This window comes from Mercenaria mercenaria, chromosome 10 (assembly GCF_021730395.1).
Source record: "Mercenaria mercenaria strain notata chromosome 10, MADL_Memer_1, whole genome shotgun sequence".
NCBI classification, from domain to species: domain Eukaryota; kingdom Metazoa; phylum Mollusca; class Bivalvia; order Venerida; family Veneridae; genus Mercenaria; species Mercenaria mercenaria.
Window position 1 is genome coordinate 1416643 of NC_069370.1, and position 18137 is coordinate 1434779.

Here is an 18137-nt window from a genome sequence, read left to right on the forward strand (position 1 = left end):
AAAGATACGTGACGGGGGCCTCTCAATGACAGTGAATCACTTGCTGCTCGCGATCAAGTGTTCGAAACTCATCAAAGAGACGTACTTTTCTTTGATCAAAAGAAGTCCTTCGTCTGGCCTTATAAGATCGGTGGTTCTACCAATGTTCGTTGTTTTTTGATTTGGTATAGTTTAGGTTATTTGGTGAATTTTCAGCTTTTGACTGCTGGAGAATACTTCAACTGTCCTCTGGAAAATTTTCAGGCCAGACGGACACCTTATTAGAATCCCTATTTAGGTTACTGCCCTTGTTGAAATATTCCACTGAGAAGCACCCACGGCTTCTCGATTTCAAAAACAGAAAAGTCCCCCAAAATGGTACGAACTGGGCAGGTGCAACTTCAAACCAAGTTTGTGACAGCTGACCTCTATCTAAAGACAGAGAGAAGTACAAAATTTATCTCCCCATGCTTTATGGAGTTGTCAGTCGGACATCATGCATAATATGTGGGCTTTGGTGAGACATATTTATTAATATCTGCATTGACTTGTATGCAAAACTTAAACCTAGATAGATTCTTAAGTCCAAGAAGGGGGGTAATTTTGATAAGATTCTTGTAAGAGCTACCGGGCTTGATGCCGTTAACTTATAGTTCCTTCATATCTGAACTCCATACAACGAGTTTATTCAATGACAAATCACTGTTTTGGATAAAATTGTTTCTTAAGTACTACATTGAGTGTTATTTATTGTTGAAAATGCACTGAGGTTATTTTTTTCCTGTAAAGTAAATACAAATAAACAACCAAACTGATTTGTATTAATTTATTTGTAAAACCAAAAGACTGTAATGAAATAAAGAAGTTTCATGGCTTTGGCTTTAGACGCGTATTAATCGGCTAAGTGCAGCTAAGATCAATGTAGCTGTCCGGTAGGTGACTCGCGGTGTGGAACCTGAAAAAGAATAAATTATGTATGTATGTCTTTGTAATTTTGGGATATAAGTGTTGGAATATGTAAGATAATCGAATCGAATACAGTATGTTAATTTGAAATCTCAGCAACATTCTTTTAATAGTAGTCAAGGAATACACCAGGGAATAGAATTATATATGTTTCTATGTCTTCATTATAGGGAATCTTACCAAAGTATTCTAAAATAGGTATGGTACATGCAAGGTCATAGAATAAATGCACGTTTCATTGCCATCACAATATGGCATTTAGCCTCAGCAAAACTCTCGATAGCGCCGATGAGAATACGAGAGAACTGTATGCCATTACAACATCTAAACAAAATGAACCGTATAGGATATTTCTTTACAATACGGAATCTTATAAAAACTAGATGTGCCCCCCCCCCCCACCCACACCCCCACACCCGCACACACACATTCCTGTCACTGTACATGGTTTCATGACTCAAGATTTAATATTTCTTAAGAAGTTTGCAAGTATATTTTTCACTTAGTGAAGGACCAAAACTCCAGCCTAGCCGAATAAAACCCCAAAGAGAACATCTGATGCAAAACTTCATAGGCTATAAAACAATCCTCTATTGTTTTATGTCTCTAGAGGTCAAGTACATTTCGACATACATGCAGCACAAACTTTTATTTTTTGACTGTCAAGGGCCATAACTCTGGTCAAGCAAACTTAAAAAAACTCGGGTGCAAAAATTCACATGCTGGATAATATCCCTACATGATTTCATGACTCTAGGAGATTGTTTTAAGATATATGCAACACAAGCACTTTATGTGTATTTTTCACTAAGTCAAGGACTATAACTCCAGTCTGGCTGAGTGAAATCCTAAGCAGAACACTAGGTGTTCAACTTCACATGCTATATGACAATCCCCTAATATTTATGACTCTTAAGTCAAATACTTTTTGAGATACCAGTGACACAAACTTGTATACCATTTATGCATATTTTTGACAACCAAGGGCCATAAATGTGATCTGACTGATAAAATTCCAGAACAAAATCCCATAACTTCACAACTTCACATGCTGAATAATATTCCTATGATGTTTCATGACCCTATATAATATTATTTTTAGACATAACTTTTATGCCTTTTTTAAGCATACATTTTTTACTAAGTTAAGGGTCATAACTCTGGTCTGACTGAGTGATATCTTTAACAAAACCCAGCACAACTTCATATGCTAGATAATATTCCTGTAATGTTTCATAATACTGGGTCAAATTCTTTTTGAGATACATGCGACGCAAACTTAGGCCCTTTTATGCCTATTTTAGACTAAGTCAAGGGCCATAACTCTGGTTTGACTTGTGAGATCCAAAAAAGAAACCCTTGTGCACTGCTTCCCTTGTTTAATAACAATCTTGTGAGGTTTGATGACTTTGGGTCAAATACATTTTGCGATATGAATGATGCAAATTCGGACGGATGGACGGACGAACAGACGGACGGAAGTGCCCCCCACCAAAATAAAATGGGTGAGTGTGTGTGTGGGGGGGCAAAAAAATATCAAAAGGTGAGAACAAGTGATGTATTTATTACATGAAATCTAATTAAAGTACTTGATCGACTGAAAAGGAGTTATTTAAAAAAAAATCTCAGAGTGGTAATACAGCCTTGATATAGACACGGGTGGTAAACGCGCAATCCAATTCCCACTGGGAATACGCTAAAAATGGGTTGCGCGACTTCCGGTGCTGGTGTTGCGCATCAATATATACAAAATCGAGGTAGGTGGGTTTTTGTTTTTGTAAATAATTACACATTTACGAGTTTTTCGAAAAAAAAAAAGCAAAATGCTATTCGCCACAAAAATGAGTAAGGATCATATGTGTGAAATACCAACTTATTAATTTAAGAATCAGCTCTGTTTTCACGAAAACTCTGCTGGCTCGAGCTGTCAAAAAGCATGGAATCATGAAAAATGCAATTTTTAACTCTTGTGCCTTCTTTCTGGAAATGTGACGCTTCGAATGATAAAACACGTGTAAAACAGTCATGAATATTACATACACTTGAATGAAATGTTGCTTTTGGGGGAAAGATTAGCAAAAAATTAATCGGGAATAGGGTTGCGCCCCGGGAATGGAGTTGCGCGTATACATTATATACATTATGATGTATATGAGCAACTCCATTCCCGGTGCGCAACCCCATTCCCGATTATTATTTTGTCAATTAAGTCCCCGTAAGCAGGATTTGAAACAAATAATTTTGATATTCATTACTTTATAACACTTGAGTTATCATAAAAAGCATCAGAGTGTCCTCAGATTAGGCATATGAGGTCAGAAACTTCCATTTTTGTTGATTTCATAGTTTTTTTCACGTTTCGTGTCGCCAGACGGTTTTTGTGATAATAGAGCCGAATCATAAATTACAAACCAGATATTTTACACATATGATGTATTATCATATCTGTGTCGAATAGCATTTTGCTTTTTTCAAGAAAATTTATTCTTGTCTCATACTAAGCAAAATCATAACTTCACATACCTCAGTTTCGTCTTTTTTTACGCGCAACATTAGCACCGGACGTTGCGCAACCCATTTTAAGCGTATTCCCGGCGGGAATTGGATTGCGCGTTTACCACCCGTGTTAACTGTAGATGAATCAGTAATGCCTGATGGATGGTAAATATCTTAAGTTCAACCTTCATAACATCTAAGAATTTATATAAAATAACCACCCACCTAAATATGTAAACATTTTGAGACATTTTATAACAAATCAGCAAATTTAATGAATTGGTGTCCTCCAGGGACTGGTGTCCCAGAAAATCAAGGTTTACGACAAAAAAAATGCAAGTTTTTCATTAATCAAGTTACATTGATTCTGGTGCTATATTTAAATTCTGACTTGATAGGCTGAAAAGCAGCCTGCAGTTAATACAAACATTAACATATAAAATTAACTTATTAAAAATTAATTTACACTGTGGCAGAGATACCAGAAAAATGATCATTTTGACCAGATCAAGGAAAATAACTGACAAAGCTAAATAGAAATAACATTATGAGGAACGAAGTTATGAGTAAATACAAACACCTAGGCAAAATATTAGCATAAACTTAATGTGACTAACCATCTTAAAGAAATGGCACGGGATGGACAAGAAGAGCTCCTCCTAACGGTGTATAGTACGCCCGTTCGAAAGGCAGTAAAAGGGGCATAATTACTAGTACTTTGTTTATGTTAGTAGTAGGGGATGGAGGAGGACCCTAAAACGTTAAAAAAAACACACACACAAGAAACTACAGGTAAAAATATAGGGGCAGTAAGGGGGAATAGAGTATGTGGGGAGGGTGCACTGTGGACGAGGGTTAGTAGGATACAATGTCAAGAAAGTGATCGGAAAGTAAATGTATACGGGTGCGACAATAGAAGGTATATCTGTGTGCAGTGCGTGTGTGTGGCGGGAGGGCTGGTGGGAGGAGCTTCATCAGGGATACTCTAAAACAATACCCAGAAGCCGGGGCTACTGGGGCGCAGATTGGGTGGAGGACGGAGTTGTTGCGGGGGTGGGTAGGGGTGATGCAGTAAGTGATTGTGGAAACATGAAAAAAGCTATAATAATAATTTGAAATCTGTTTCTGATTACTGGGTCAAATACTTTTTTAGGCAGCACGACACTAATTCGGACGGACGAATGGACGGACGAACGAAAAGAAAGACGGACAGGAAAGGGCAATTCTAAGTGACGCTACCCGTCAAAAAATAATTGGGATGGGGGGGGGGCACAAAAATAGCGTGAATGGTTATCCCTGTGACCTTGACCTGTGAGTCACTGACCACTCAATCAATAGGGATCTTCCACTAGTGGTACTTAGTCATTGTGTAAAGTCTGAAAACCTGATACACAAATTCAAATCTAGTATCGACTCAGTGTGGCAAATAGTTACCAAGGTAAGACTGGCGAAGTACGGACGGACTTAAGGACTGACAACGCCAAAACTATATCCTTCTGCTTTTTATAAATAAAACTTATGCTCTGACGCATTCTGTGTTAATTACAGGAATTCCTTCTTCAAATCGCCTGTCCATAATTTGTGCTATATGACAGGTCTAAAGATCAAAACCATGTTTTGCTGAGCACGTGTAAAACATGAAAAAAGCTATAATAATAATTTGAAATCTGTTTCTGATGCCATGTTATAAAACACTATTGAACAGTTGCCGGGTAATAGTAAAATCTACTGAACCTCGGTTCTTCGTACATCGAGCAATAGCTTTTACTCATTCAATAAATGTACATGTATATTGTCGAATCCACTGATCAATCAAATTATACTTACCGCTAAAGAAGTTCATGTTTTCAAGTCCAACGTTCGGCGGCCCAATAACTCTCAAGCTAAGTCTAGCGGTCCTAGTGCCAGTCACGTCGGCATCTCGAGCATATCTCCCCTTTACTGATTCCTCAGCCGCGGTCACAGCTTCGTTATAGTCATTTGCAGAAGATATGTATGGGACGCTCCTTCTTTTTCTGTCGTCACATGTCTAAATATAAATGAAGAGTAGTAGTTGTTGTTGTTGTTTTTGTTGTTGTTGATGATGATGATGGTGGTGATGCTGACGACGACGACGATGATGATGATGGTGGTGGTGATGCTGCTGCTGATGATGATTATAATGATGATGATGGTGGTGACGATGATGATGACGACGACGACGACGACGATGATGGTGTTGATGCTGCTGATGATGATGGTTATAATGATGATGATGATGATGATGATGATGATTATGATGATGATTATGATGATGATGATGATTACGACGACGACGACGATGATGATGGTGATGCTGCTGCTGCTGCTGATGATGATGATCATAATGATGGTAATGGTGATTTGGAAAACTACATCTGTTACGTTTTATATAGCGATATTTATTTTTTAAATGTATAATTATTAAACACGTGTAGGCTTTACATAGTAATAATCATTATTTTCATCACTTTTATTATCAATAACTTTTCTGAAATTCAAGTGTAATCATGTTTCAGAAATTCCCAGTGATGCCATCGGTCCCGTCAGTCCGAACAACATCAAGCGAAATCTTCCCGTATTGACCGTCAGTATAAGAGAAGGCCTAACTTACTTTTTCTGGTGTTCATGCATTTGTAAATCCTGTCAAATACCCGAGGCCTGTGTATACAGTTCTACGTTAAAGGGCTTTATGTTAATTGTGTGCGTTATTCGGCAGGGTTAACACATGCATGGACACCAAAAATAATCATTTCACCCTTACAATACCAAGCGAACGTGTTTCCGCAGCAATTTTTCATTTTCTAAAGATTCTCCACTTCTTATAAAATATTAACAAGAGGGCCATGATGGCCCTATATCGCTCACCTGAGTACCAATGCTCTTAATGATATGATCAAGTTTTGACATAGACCACAAAGGCATACACATTAAATATCATCAGGATACATATTTTCTTGTAACAGTCCCTTTTGACCTATGGGTCACATACTAGTCAGGGCAAATCTCCTACCAAGTTTGAAGGTCCTAGGCTCAAATGCCTAAATAACATTTAAAAACAATCTCATATGATGCTGCTGAGGTATATTCATTTACATAAAATAAAGGGAGGTAATTTGTCATAAATTCAGTCAAAAGTTATCTACCCTGATTGTCCAAGTCCATCTGATGGCATAAATAACATTTCAAAGTATTTTCATTGGTTACTGAGATACACCCATTTTAATTTGAAACTAGATTGTGTCTGTAGGAGACAGGGTGTGCCCCCCCACTGGTACATTTGTCACAAATAAGGGGAAATCATTCAAATGTTTGCAGGGGTATAGCCTCAAAAAAAATTTATGAAATTGATTCATTATTCTATACCATATACTTTTTGAGCTATGAGCATCACAAACAAAAAGTCCACTATTTTGGCTATTTTAAGTGCCATAACTCTGTAATAAACGCTAAAATTCTCATGAAGAATGCCAAGTGTGCAAGGTGACATTATGATAAAGACTCAAGCAAGGTTTCATGAATTTACATTAAATACTTTTTGAGTGAGGCACATGATTAGATGAAAATGTGCATTTTTTTACTATTTCAGGGGCCATAACCCTTTAAATAGGGGGCGGACCCAGATGAAATGTAGGAGGTGCGCAAGTTCATATCATGATAAAGATTTATGCAAGGTTTCATCAATTTATATCAAATACTTTTTGAGCTAGGCGTGTCACAAGGTGAAAATGTGCATTTTTTGACTATTCTAGGGGCCATAACTGTAGAAATAGGGTGCGGACCCAGATGAAAAATAGGAGGTGCGCAAGTTCATATCATGATTAAGACTCATGCAAGGTTTCATGAATCTATATCAAATACTTTTAAGCTAGGCGTGTCACAAGGTGAAAATGTGCATTTTTGACTACTTCAGGGGCCATAACTCTTAAAATAGGGGGCGGAGCCAGACGAAATATAGGAGGTACGCAAGTTCATACCATGATTAAGACTTATGCAAGGTTTCATCAATTTATATCAAATACTTTTTGAGCTAGGCGTGTCACAAAGTGAAAATGTGCATTTTTGATTATTTCAGGGGCCATATCTCTAGAAATAGGGGGCGGACCCAGATGAAATATAGGAGGTACGCAAGTTCATATCATGATTAAGACTCATGCAAGGTTTCATGAATCTATATCAAATACTTCTTGAGCTAGGCGTGTCACAAAGTGAAAATGTGCATTTTTGACTATTTCAGGGGCCATAACTCTAAAAATAGGGGACGAATCAGACGAAATATTAGAGATACGCAAGTACATACCATGATTAAGACTCATGCAAGGTTTCATTAATTTATATCAAATACTTTTGAGCTAGGCGTGTCACAAGGTGAAAATGTGCATTTTTGACTATTTTAGGGGCCATACTCTAGAAATAGGGGGCGGATCCAGACAAAAAATAGGAGGTGCGCAAGGTCATGTCATGATTAAGACTCATGCAAGGTTTCATGAATCTATATCAAATATTTTTTGAGCTAGGCGTGTCACAAGGTGAACATGTGCATTTTTGACTATTTCAGGGGCCATAACTCTAAAATTAGGGGGCGGAGCCAGACAAAAAATAGGAGGTGCGCAAGTTCATATTATGATAAAGACTCATGCAACGTGTCATTAATTTATATCAAACACTTTTTGAGCTAGGCGTGTCACGAACTTCGGACGGACGCACGGACACACGGACGGAAGGACAGACGGACGCACGGACAAGAGCAAATCTATATGCCCCCACCACTCATTGGGGGGGGCGCACAACAAAAGGAGGTAATTTTACATAAAATCAGTCCATAACTAGAAGATGCTTTTGTAAAAAAACGCATATCTCCCCCAATGCAAAGTCGTATAGGCAAGAAGTCAATAGGGGTCAGGAGCGAAAGTCAAAGAGACACTGATGGATGGCTGCAAAATGGATCATCTACTTGGCATGTCCAACATTCTAGGTCAAGTGGTTCTCAAGTTATTTTCCGGAAATGATTTTACATGACCAGGCCCCTGTGACATTGACCTTTAATAGACTGACCCAAAAATCAATAGGGGTCATCTACTCTTCATGTTCAATCATCCTACAAAGTTTCAACATTCTGGGTGAAGTGGTTCTCAAGTTATTGATCGGAAATTGTTTTCCATGTTCAGGCTCCTGTGATCTTGACCTTTAACAGAGTGACCCCAAAATCGATAGGGGTCATCTGCTCTGCATGTTCAATCACCCTATGAAGTTTCAACATTCTGGATCAAGAGGTTCTAAGGTTATTGATCGGAAATGGTTATCAATGTTCAGGCCCCTGTGACCTTGAACTTTAACGGAGTGACCCCAAAAACAATAGGGGTCATTTACTCTGAATGACCAATCATCCTATGAAGTTTCAACATTCTGGGTCAAGTGGTTCTCAAGTTACTGACCGGAAACGGTTTTCCATGTTCAGGCCCCTGTGTCCTTGACCTTTAATAGAGTGACCCCAAAATAAATTGGGGTCATTTACTCTGCATGTCCAATTTATCTATGAAGTTTTAACATTCTGGGTCAAGAGGTTCTCAAGTTATTGATCGGAAACGGTTTTCCATGTTCAGGCCCCTGTGACCTTGACCTTTAACAGAGTGACCCCAAAATCGATAGAAGTCATCTACTCTGCATGATCAATCATTTTATTAAGTTGCAACATTCTGGATCAAGTGGTTCTCAAGTTACTGACCGGAAATGGTTTTCAATGTTCATGCCCCTGTGACCTTTACTCTTAACAGAGTAACCCCAAAATCAATAGGAGTCATCTACTTTGCATGTACATTCATCCTATGAAGTTTCAACATTCTGGATCAAGTGGTACTCAAGTTATTGATCGGAAATGGTTTTCAATGTTCAGACCCCTGTGACCTTGACCTTTAACGGAGTGACCACAAAAACAATAGGGATCATCTACTCTACATGACCAATCATCCTATGAAGTTTCAACATTCTGAATCAAGAGGTTCTCTAGTTATTGATCGGAAATGGTTTTCAATGTTCAGGCCCCTGTGACCTTGACCTTTGATGGAGTGACCCCAAAAATAATAGGGGTCGTCTACTCCAGGAGCCCTACAACCCTCTGAAGTTTGAAGGTTCTAGATCAAATGGTTCTCCAGTTATTTGTCGGAAATGATGTGTGACGTACGGACGGACAGGGCAAAAACAATATGTCTCCCCCAGGGGAGAGACACAATTATCTACCCTGATTGTCTCAGTCCAACTAATGACAATAATGAAATTTCAAATGAGTCCTATAAATACGTACTGAGATAAATCCATTTTTATTAAAATCAGGGGAGGTAATCATGCATTGGTATATGCATGTAGAAGATACAGAGTACAAGCCGTACAACAATATATTAGAAAAGTTAAGTAAAAGTAGAAATTTCTAACCATGGAAGACATAAATTACGTTTCAAACCAATCTCATTAGAAGCTGCTAGGTATATTCATTTACATAAAAAATAAAGGGAGGTAATTTGTTATAAATTCAGTCAATATGTATCTTTACTGATTGTCCAAGTCCATCTGATGGCATAAATGAAATTTCAGATCAGTATCTTTATTAGTTACCGAGAAATACACATTTTACTTTGAAATAAAGGGAGGTAATTTGACATAAAATCAGTCCATAATTATCTACTCTGATGGTCTGAGTCCAACTAATGACAATAATGAAATTTCAAATGAGTCCTATAAGTACTTACTAATATAAATCCATTTTGATTAAAATCGGGGGAGGTAATCATCTATAAATAACTCCAGAACCTATGATTTGATATGACAGATCCATCATGGAATCCAAGATTTATTGTTGTTGAAGATATTTTGCAAGTTTTTATGAAATCAAACCATAAATGAAGTCTCTATATGGCGGCAAAAGCCAAAATAGCAAATTTTGGACCTTTAAGGGGTCATAACTCTAGAACCTATGATGGGATCTGGCCAGTTTTCGAATGGAACTGAGATATGCCAATACAAGTTGTGTGCAAGTTTGATTAAAGTTGATTGCAAAATGTGGTCTCTATCGTGTTCACAAGCCAACAATTACAAATTTTGCCCTTTAAGGGGCCATAACTCTGGAACACATGATGGGACCTGGCCAGTTTTCGAAAGGAACCGAGATATAATGGCCATACAAGTTGAGTGCAAGTTTGATTAAAATCAAATACAAAATGTGGTCTCTATCCTGTTCACAAGGAAATTGTGGACAGACGGACGGATGAAGGGTGATCACAAAAGCTCACCCTGTCACTACGTGACATGTGAGCTAAAAAAGCAGCTTGTTACCAAACTTTGAATATAAACCATAATTGTCGGAAAGGAAACGGTCTAGCCAAGAAAACGAATGTTAACTCTTACACTGGATAACCGGCTATCCCGTCGTCTGATGGACAAATAACTTGCTTGAAACAAGAGCACCGCCTTGCGGGTGCAGACGCTCATCTGATTTTTTTGTCTCTGTATAATAGAAATATTGTCCTAGCCATGATTTTATAAGTCCAAAAGGGCCATAAGTCTTGCAAAAAGCAGGATGGGGTTATGTTTCTTTCTGTACAGAGTCAGCTTTTGATGGTGAACAAGTGTTGCAAGTTTTAAAGCAATAGCTTTGATAGTTTAGGAGAAAAGCTGACCTAAACACAAAAGTTAACCAAGAAATCTGATTTCCTAAGTCCAAAAGGGCCATAATTTTTGCAAAAAGCAGGATAGAGTTATGTTTCTTGCTGTACAGAGTCAGCTTTTGATGTTGAAAATGTGTTGCAAGTTTCAAAGCAATAACTTTGATAGTTTAGGAGAAAAGCTGACCTAAACATAAAACTTAATCAGGCAACGCCGACGCCGGCGCCGTTCAAGTGATGACAATAACTCATCACTTTTTTTTCCAAAAATCAGATGAGCTAAAAATTACCCGATGTAAATGGGTATGTTGATTTCATCACTTATTTCTATCGATACGAAGCCAATCCTTGCAAATCAAATTGACAGTTGTGTTAAGGAATGGCCATGCGGCTTACATCTAGTAATTGCATAACAACTCCTTCCTTCTGAAAACTCGAACTGAAATCCGAAGTCTGATGCAAAAGCCTCTATGTTTTAGCAACCATTGAGTTCTTCTGATGATACACATACGACTAGGCACTGAACTTTCTTAATCAGTCATATTATGTATTGTTCTAATTAAGTGTGCCATTTTTTTACATTCTTCTGTTGAAGCCCTGGACATACAATCAATTAGCGCTGCATTTGTCTAATTGTGATATAAAGTTGTGGAAATATCATTTCCCTTGAATGGACAATGAAAAAAACCCATAACATTTACATGCGTTAACAGGCTTAATAGTTAGGCCTACATAGATTTTGCAGACGCTCAAACCGGAACTGCAGTGGTTGCGCTCAATGATATATTATTTTTATAAAATGTAATCAAACCATCCTTCATGATCCTTGGCGTGGCGCGTACAGACTTCAGTACTGACACTACGGGAATTGAAAAGTCAGAATACACGGGAGGCCAAATGCAAATCAGAAATCAGGTTGAAAAGAATTACATGTATATGATGCTACGTAAATGTTATATTAGACTGCAAGTTATATCTCTTTTATAAAATATTGGAGTTTGCCCCCCCCCCCTTCTCCTAGCTTTTTTTTTTTTTTGGGGGGGGGGGGGGGGGGGGGCGCTGCCGCGCCCTCCCCCCCTTGCTCCTATGGCTATGTAATATATGATCATTTGTGTGAAATTTCCAGGTTCTGCGTTTATTCTGAAAAAAAGTATAACAGACATTGCGGCTCCAAAACAGTTACATTTGAACCGGTTATTCCCTTATATCTCTACAACCAGTGAAAATATTTCATTTTCTTGAAAATACATTGACAGTTTCTCTTTCTTCCTTATAGTAAGTAAGTAAGTATGTAATTAGGCTTCCCGCTTTTTGTTTAAGTGATACTATACGAAAAAGTGCTAAAAAGGAAGTATTTGTTATTCTTCAATTTATAAAATACGGTATGCAAAACAAGTATCTACCACTTATTGTAGATGCTGAAGGGAATATTTGATTTTCGAGTAATGTTTTGGCGGTAATTCGCAACGAAGTACCGCCAAAACAGTTACCATCGAACTGGATATTCCCATCTGCAGCTACAACCAGTGATAAATTATTATACTCTGTGGAAGAGATTGATGAACCCGTTTGTCTTGCTATTCAAGGGAAATGGATCCATCGTCTACACGAAATGTGAAAACTTCTCTTGTGTTTGCAAATCCGTAAAAAAAAACAAAAGCTGTCTTTAAGACTGCAAATGCTCGACTATCCGAATTGTTGTCCCAGAAGCAGGAATATTACCCTAAATGTTAAAATGTCTACAGAGTTTCAATCCAGCATCTGCATTAGTTTTCGAGAATGTTTTGTACACGTCATTTCCCCTTATAGTTTATGTTTTTGTACTTTTAATAATGGAACGACCCGTTATTTAGGTAATGTTAATCAGTACGATAGTGGTTCATACCTAAATAAGGCAAAGTAAGGCATACTGATTTCCCTTATCGGCATACGAGTCTATATATTGAACTCTCAAAACGTCAAAATCAAACTATAGGCTTTACTTTATTGATAACTCATTGTTTACTGACCTAGTTTTGAGACATCATTATGTCAATGTGTTATTATAAGATTCTTTCACTGGTTATAGGTGCAGATGGGAATTTCCGGCCTCGAGGGTAACTGTTTAGGCGGTAACGAGGTTCCTACCGAGTTACCGCCTAAACAGTTACTTGAGAGCCGGATATTCCGATCTGCACCTATAACCAGTGACAGAATCTTTTTCTTGCATACCGATATCAAGATATAATAATAAAAATAAAGTCAGTCGAACGGCTTTCTTTTTAGAACTATTTCTTATAGCAGCGTATTTAAACAAAGCGCGGGAAACCAACGTCCGTAATGGTCTGTGGGCCAGTTTCTGAAAGTCCTCTAGTTTTTCGATTTCGTAACCCAGAAATTAGGCAAAGGTTCATCCACTTCAGCCATTAATACATTCATTCCGGGATTGTTTAAGACCGGATGTCGCTTTCTACCGTATGTCAAATAAAAATTATACCCATTTTAGTAAACCCTGTGTATGAAAAATGCGGAATTCTCTCTCTTTGAAAGTATTGTTGGCTACACACGAATTATTAACAGATTGTTTCAATACTGACTTTCAGATATTAGAGTTTTGCTTATGTAACCGTTCTAAATCAATTAAAGCTTCACTGTAACAAAGTTTTCCAAATTTTGACGATTTCTACCAAAATTTAGGGGTCAAAATACCCCACCCACCCGAGCTACATTTTTGCCATTTTAAATAACTCATAAAATTATCAAAATTACTATATTTTTTAATAAGACATCATCAAATAATTGTGTTAAGATTCACAATTTTATATATTTTCATGAGAAAATATGAAATATTGCAATCACTTTAGGTTATAGACAACGTGCATGCAAATGTAATACATATAAATCACATGCTGTTTCTCAATAAATCAAGCCTATTTGTGTTTCATTCAGAAAGGTTTTGGGTACCAATAATTTTCTTCTATTTTAGATGTCAAAGTAAGCTTACATGTATAATTTTAACCTTTATTTGATAAAGATACTTTAAAATGTAACATACGTAACAGCCGCCACTCAAATTTTCCACCTTGAAGAATTAGCAACATTGAAAATACTCCAGCAATTGCATTTGTATGCTTTTAATTAAAATAAACTATGCACACATGACCGTTATAATTTTGTTGGACTTAACCCTGTAACTATTCTCAATTATAGGATGTCGACAAACTACAGTAAAACAACGGTGCCTCTTTCAGCATCACTGTAAAGATAGCATAGATTTAATAGCATTTTATGGATTCTGCTTCAAAAGAAAGCATATTGATAATTAACAATAGACTTGGTTACAGTTTGTACGTAGTCTGAATATTTTTGTCTTTCATTCAAAATTAATACAGAATGCGAGGGTATCTAAGAATCAAATGTACGTTACCTAGGTTTTAGTTTATACTTATTTGTTATAGCTCTATTGTAATGAAAGCTTTAAGCCTTTTGAAACCACTCTTTGAGTCCGCTTCCTGGAGAAACCAATACTGGTGCCATATGAGAGGTCATGGTCGTGATCCTAGTGAGGCTCGAAACCAGAACCACTTGACTGAGCGGCGGCCGGCACCTTATCCACTAGACCACCTCTCCTACCTAGGTTTTAAAGGTCACCTATTCAATTTTATATTTCGTATATACTTATTCTAGGCTAATACATAAATCATGCTTACTGGCATCGCAAAGCACCAACTCAGTCAGTTTTTACAGCATTACAAAGATGAAATGAATAATATACAGATTACACAGAACATTAAGTAATATTAAAGCTACATTAAGTAACATTAAAGCTATTATAGTTTTGGGGTTTCGATGGACTTAGGCGGTTTCAAGACAGAGGATTTTATATTTTAATGCGTTGTTTTGATATTCACGGAAGGTAAGATTGTATTCATCACTGAAATTATCGGTTTATATGCATTATGTGTTCAAAGTTGCTGATATAATTCCTGAAGTAAATAAACACGGCACATTTTGAACTTATGGAGCATCATACATATACAGTACAACATGGGTACATGTAGTGAAACAAATGACACTTTTTGTAAAACATTCTTTTTAAAATAGTTCTGTTTCTGACCATGATGATTTTCAAATATCACTTAAAATGTGGGACGGAATTACTGAACTACGAAATCATATTACATTCCCTTAACGGAAACATAAATAAGACTCCTTGTTCATATCCTGATTGTGGTATCATTATTGTCAGTTCTGCGTTCTTACTAAAATTCAATATTCTATTTTCAAAACTATTAACAAATACAAAGAAACTAGTTCGTTCAAAAATTGGTGTATTTCAACTGTTACATTTAGATTACCTTGGTATGTAAATGTGTTTCAACCATTAAGTCTAGTAACTACCTTAATCTAATTTCGGTAAACGTATGTTTCAGAACTACACAAGAGGACACATTATAACACCTATGTACACCATATGACAGAAATATACTCTAAATTTTGATATGAGAGGTTGCGTGGAAGTCACTTTTCGGTATCAGTATCAGAATAAGTTCATCATACACATATAAATGCATATGTACATACAGAGTCTGTACTATTTGCTTGGAAAACGCCAGTGGTAATTTGATATCTTCATGACATATCTGTAAAAACTCTTTTAGTTAAGTGCTTTATTCCGTAGTAAAATCATTAAGCTACATCCTAAAAGGGATTGAAACATACGTTACTTTAAATATTAATTACAACAATACCAATAATTATTGCTAATACAACAACAAAAAAAAAAAAAAACAGATACGATACACGACTTTTTGATTCCAGGACTTGCTCAATTTATAGCTGCGAAGTTTTCAATTGAAATTATTTTAACTTCTATTACAGCAATGATTACTTAAATCTTATCCATATGTATGTTTGCAAACTTACTTTTGGCGACCAGTTTGAAAATGACAGGACAGTATCTTTATTAGATTGATCTGGATAACCAAACTTCAATCCTTGGAAACTTATTTGGTTTGTTTTATAATACTGAATATCTAAACAGTAGTAGCTCATCAATATTTGTACATGCAGCCGATTTCAGGTGGTCATTTTGTGAGCGGTAAAATCCTCTGTAACATGTTTCAATCAATATCAAGTGATTCGTGTTATAGTTTTGACTTTTAAAGAGCTACGCCTCTTTCATATGTGCATGTGTGATCAAATTTAAAGCAGTTATTTGGAAATTTGGAAAGTGGTGGCCGTCTAAATTTGTATAGTCTGCGTAACTAAATAACCTAATTTGTTGGTAGTTTAACAAACATAAATTTTGGGTGATTTAATAACTACGTACAAAATGACTACTAAGAAGACCTAAGCTAGAAGAGAACTAAAGTCATCAAAATATAAAAACTTTTGTTGCATTAACTCATATGTATAATAATTTTGGATTAATTTGAAATAGCTGTCATCTTGAATAAAGACTTATATTGCTGGATCTGCTTCCATTTTGATGTTCTCCATAGGGAACTGCCATAAAACGTTTGCGGTCGTTTTAGTTTTTGCAATACTTTCATTATTTTTACTGCACTAGCAAAGAATAGGTCTGTCAGTATGCAATTCGCTCAGAAATAAAACATAAACATAGGTAACCATAGGTTTAGCCAACTGATATTAAAGTGTAAAGGTGTCTGAAATTTATGTTAATTATTCATTCATTTCGTTTTCATTACTGTAAACATTAGGATTCTGTTCCTTTATAAAGGATTAAAAGTTCTAAAGATTTCCCGCTTAAATATATGTACTAATGTGGTGGGTGGGGTACATCAACCCCTACTTTTTACATTTTATTCAGTATATAATACATATCGTAGCATTCTTTGACAACAAAAGTAAATTATTGATTATTTCAGACATTAAAAGATAAGATTTGTTATAAGAAATGTCGCATAAATGTCTCTTTTACCATCCAAATCGGCGATATCCCTATGCAATGCTAAATCGTATTTATTAGACACCAACGTTTTTAAAATCGTCATTTAATCTTACTGACATGTCGCTCAGACCGACATCCACCCTTAGAAGTTTCCTGAATGATAGTATAACATCATGGTATAGCTCAACCTTTGCCTAATTTCAGGGTTACGACTTTCAAATTTTTTGGCCTTGGCCCACGGACCATAAACAGGAAAGACGCCATGACGTTTCAAAGACAAATAACAATGTTAAGTTCCGGTTTTGTTTTATCAGTTGCAGCGTAACGTTATGAATTTTTGATAAAATAACGTGTTTTGAATCGAGAAATATACTATCAGGAAAAAGAGGATCTGTCAAGGTATTGGATTTTTTTCCCGTTTTTCGAAATAAAATATAAATAACTACATAAATCTTCTACATATATGTAGTTCGTAATACGTCATTTAAAGCACGAGAGTCATCTTACACCCTGGGGCACACCCTATTACCTGATGTCCACCACGCCGAGGGATGCGGCTGCCACAGAGGTCAGAAATCAATAACGATGAGAAGTGGTGTTAGTCTTTTGAGCTGTATTTTTTCATTTCGACTTTCCATGAAAATATTCTGGTGCAAGCATACGTGTAAATGCCTTAACATATTATATAATTAATCCTGGCCGCCAACTTTGCGAAATAAAGAAGTATTCAGCTGTTTAAATTGGACGTTTATTAAAATTGATGCGAAAATCATATTCAATGGCCCAATTCGAAGTGTTCACAAAATATTTTGATCGAATTTACCTCATAAGTCAAACGACCAATCATCTGGGGATAATCCTGGCAAGTTTCAAGTCTGTCCGTACGTCTACACCGACGTTATGACCCTCAAAAGGGACCCGGGTGTAGTCACGTATGATAAACTTTACCGCAGAGGGCATTTTTAAATGATGCCCATCCCACCGAGGAGTCAAAATATAGGATACCGTTTACGACAGAGGGGAATTTGGTGTAAAAACGTCTATTTTGGCTGATTGTTTCGGTTTTAAGTCTTGGGAGGTCATGGAATCATTTGCAGTATGCATTGTTTATATACTTATGTTTAATAATG

At 36.6% G+C, this 18137-nt stretch overlaps 1 protein-coding gene across 1 annotated transcript in view; it reads right to left on the reverse strand.

Moving 5' to 3' along the window:
• Positions 1-790: 790 nt before the first annotated feature.
• LOC123560560 (uncharacterized) overlaps positions 791-18137 on the reverse strand; it is a 43454-nt gene continuing 26107 nt past the window's right edge. The window contains exons 10-11 of the mRNA XM_045352732.2: positions 5269-5470; positions 791-934 (exon numbers count right to left, since the gene is read on the reverse strand). Of these exons, the coding sequence (XP_045208667.1) occupies positions 861-934; positions 5269-5470 (276 nt within the window). The 3' untranslated portion in view covers positions 791-860. The remainder of the gene's footprint in view (positions 935-5268; positions 5471-18137) is intronic.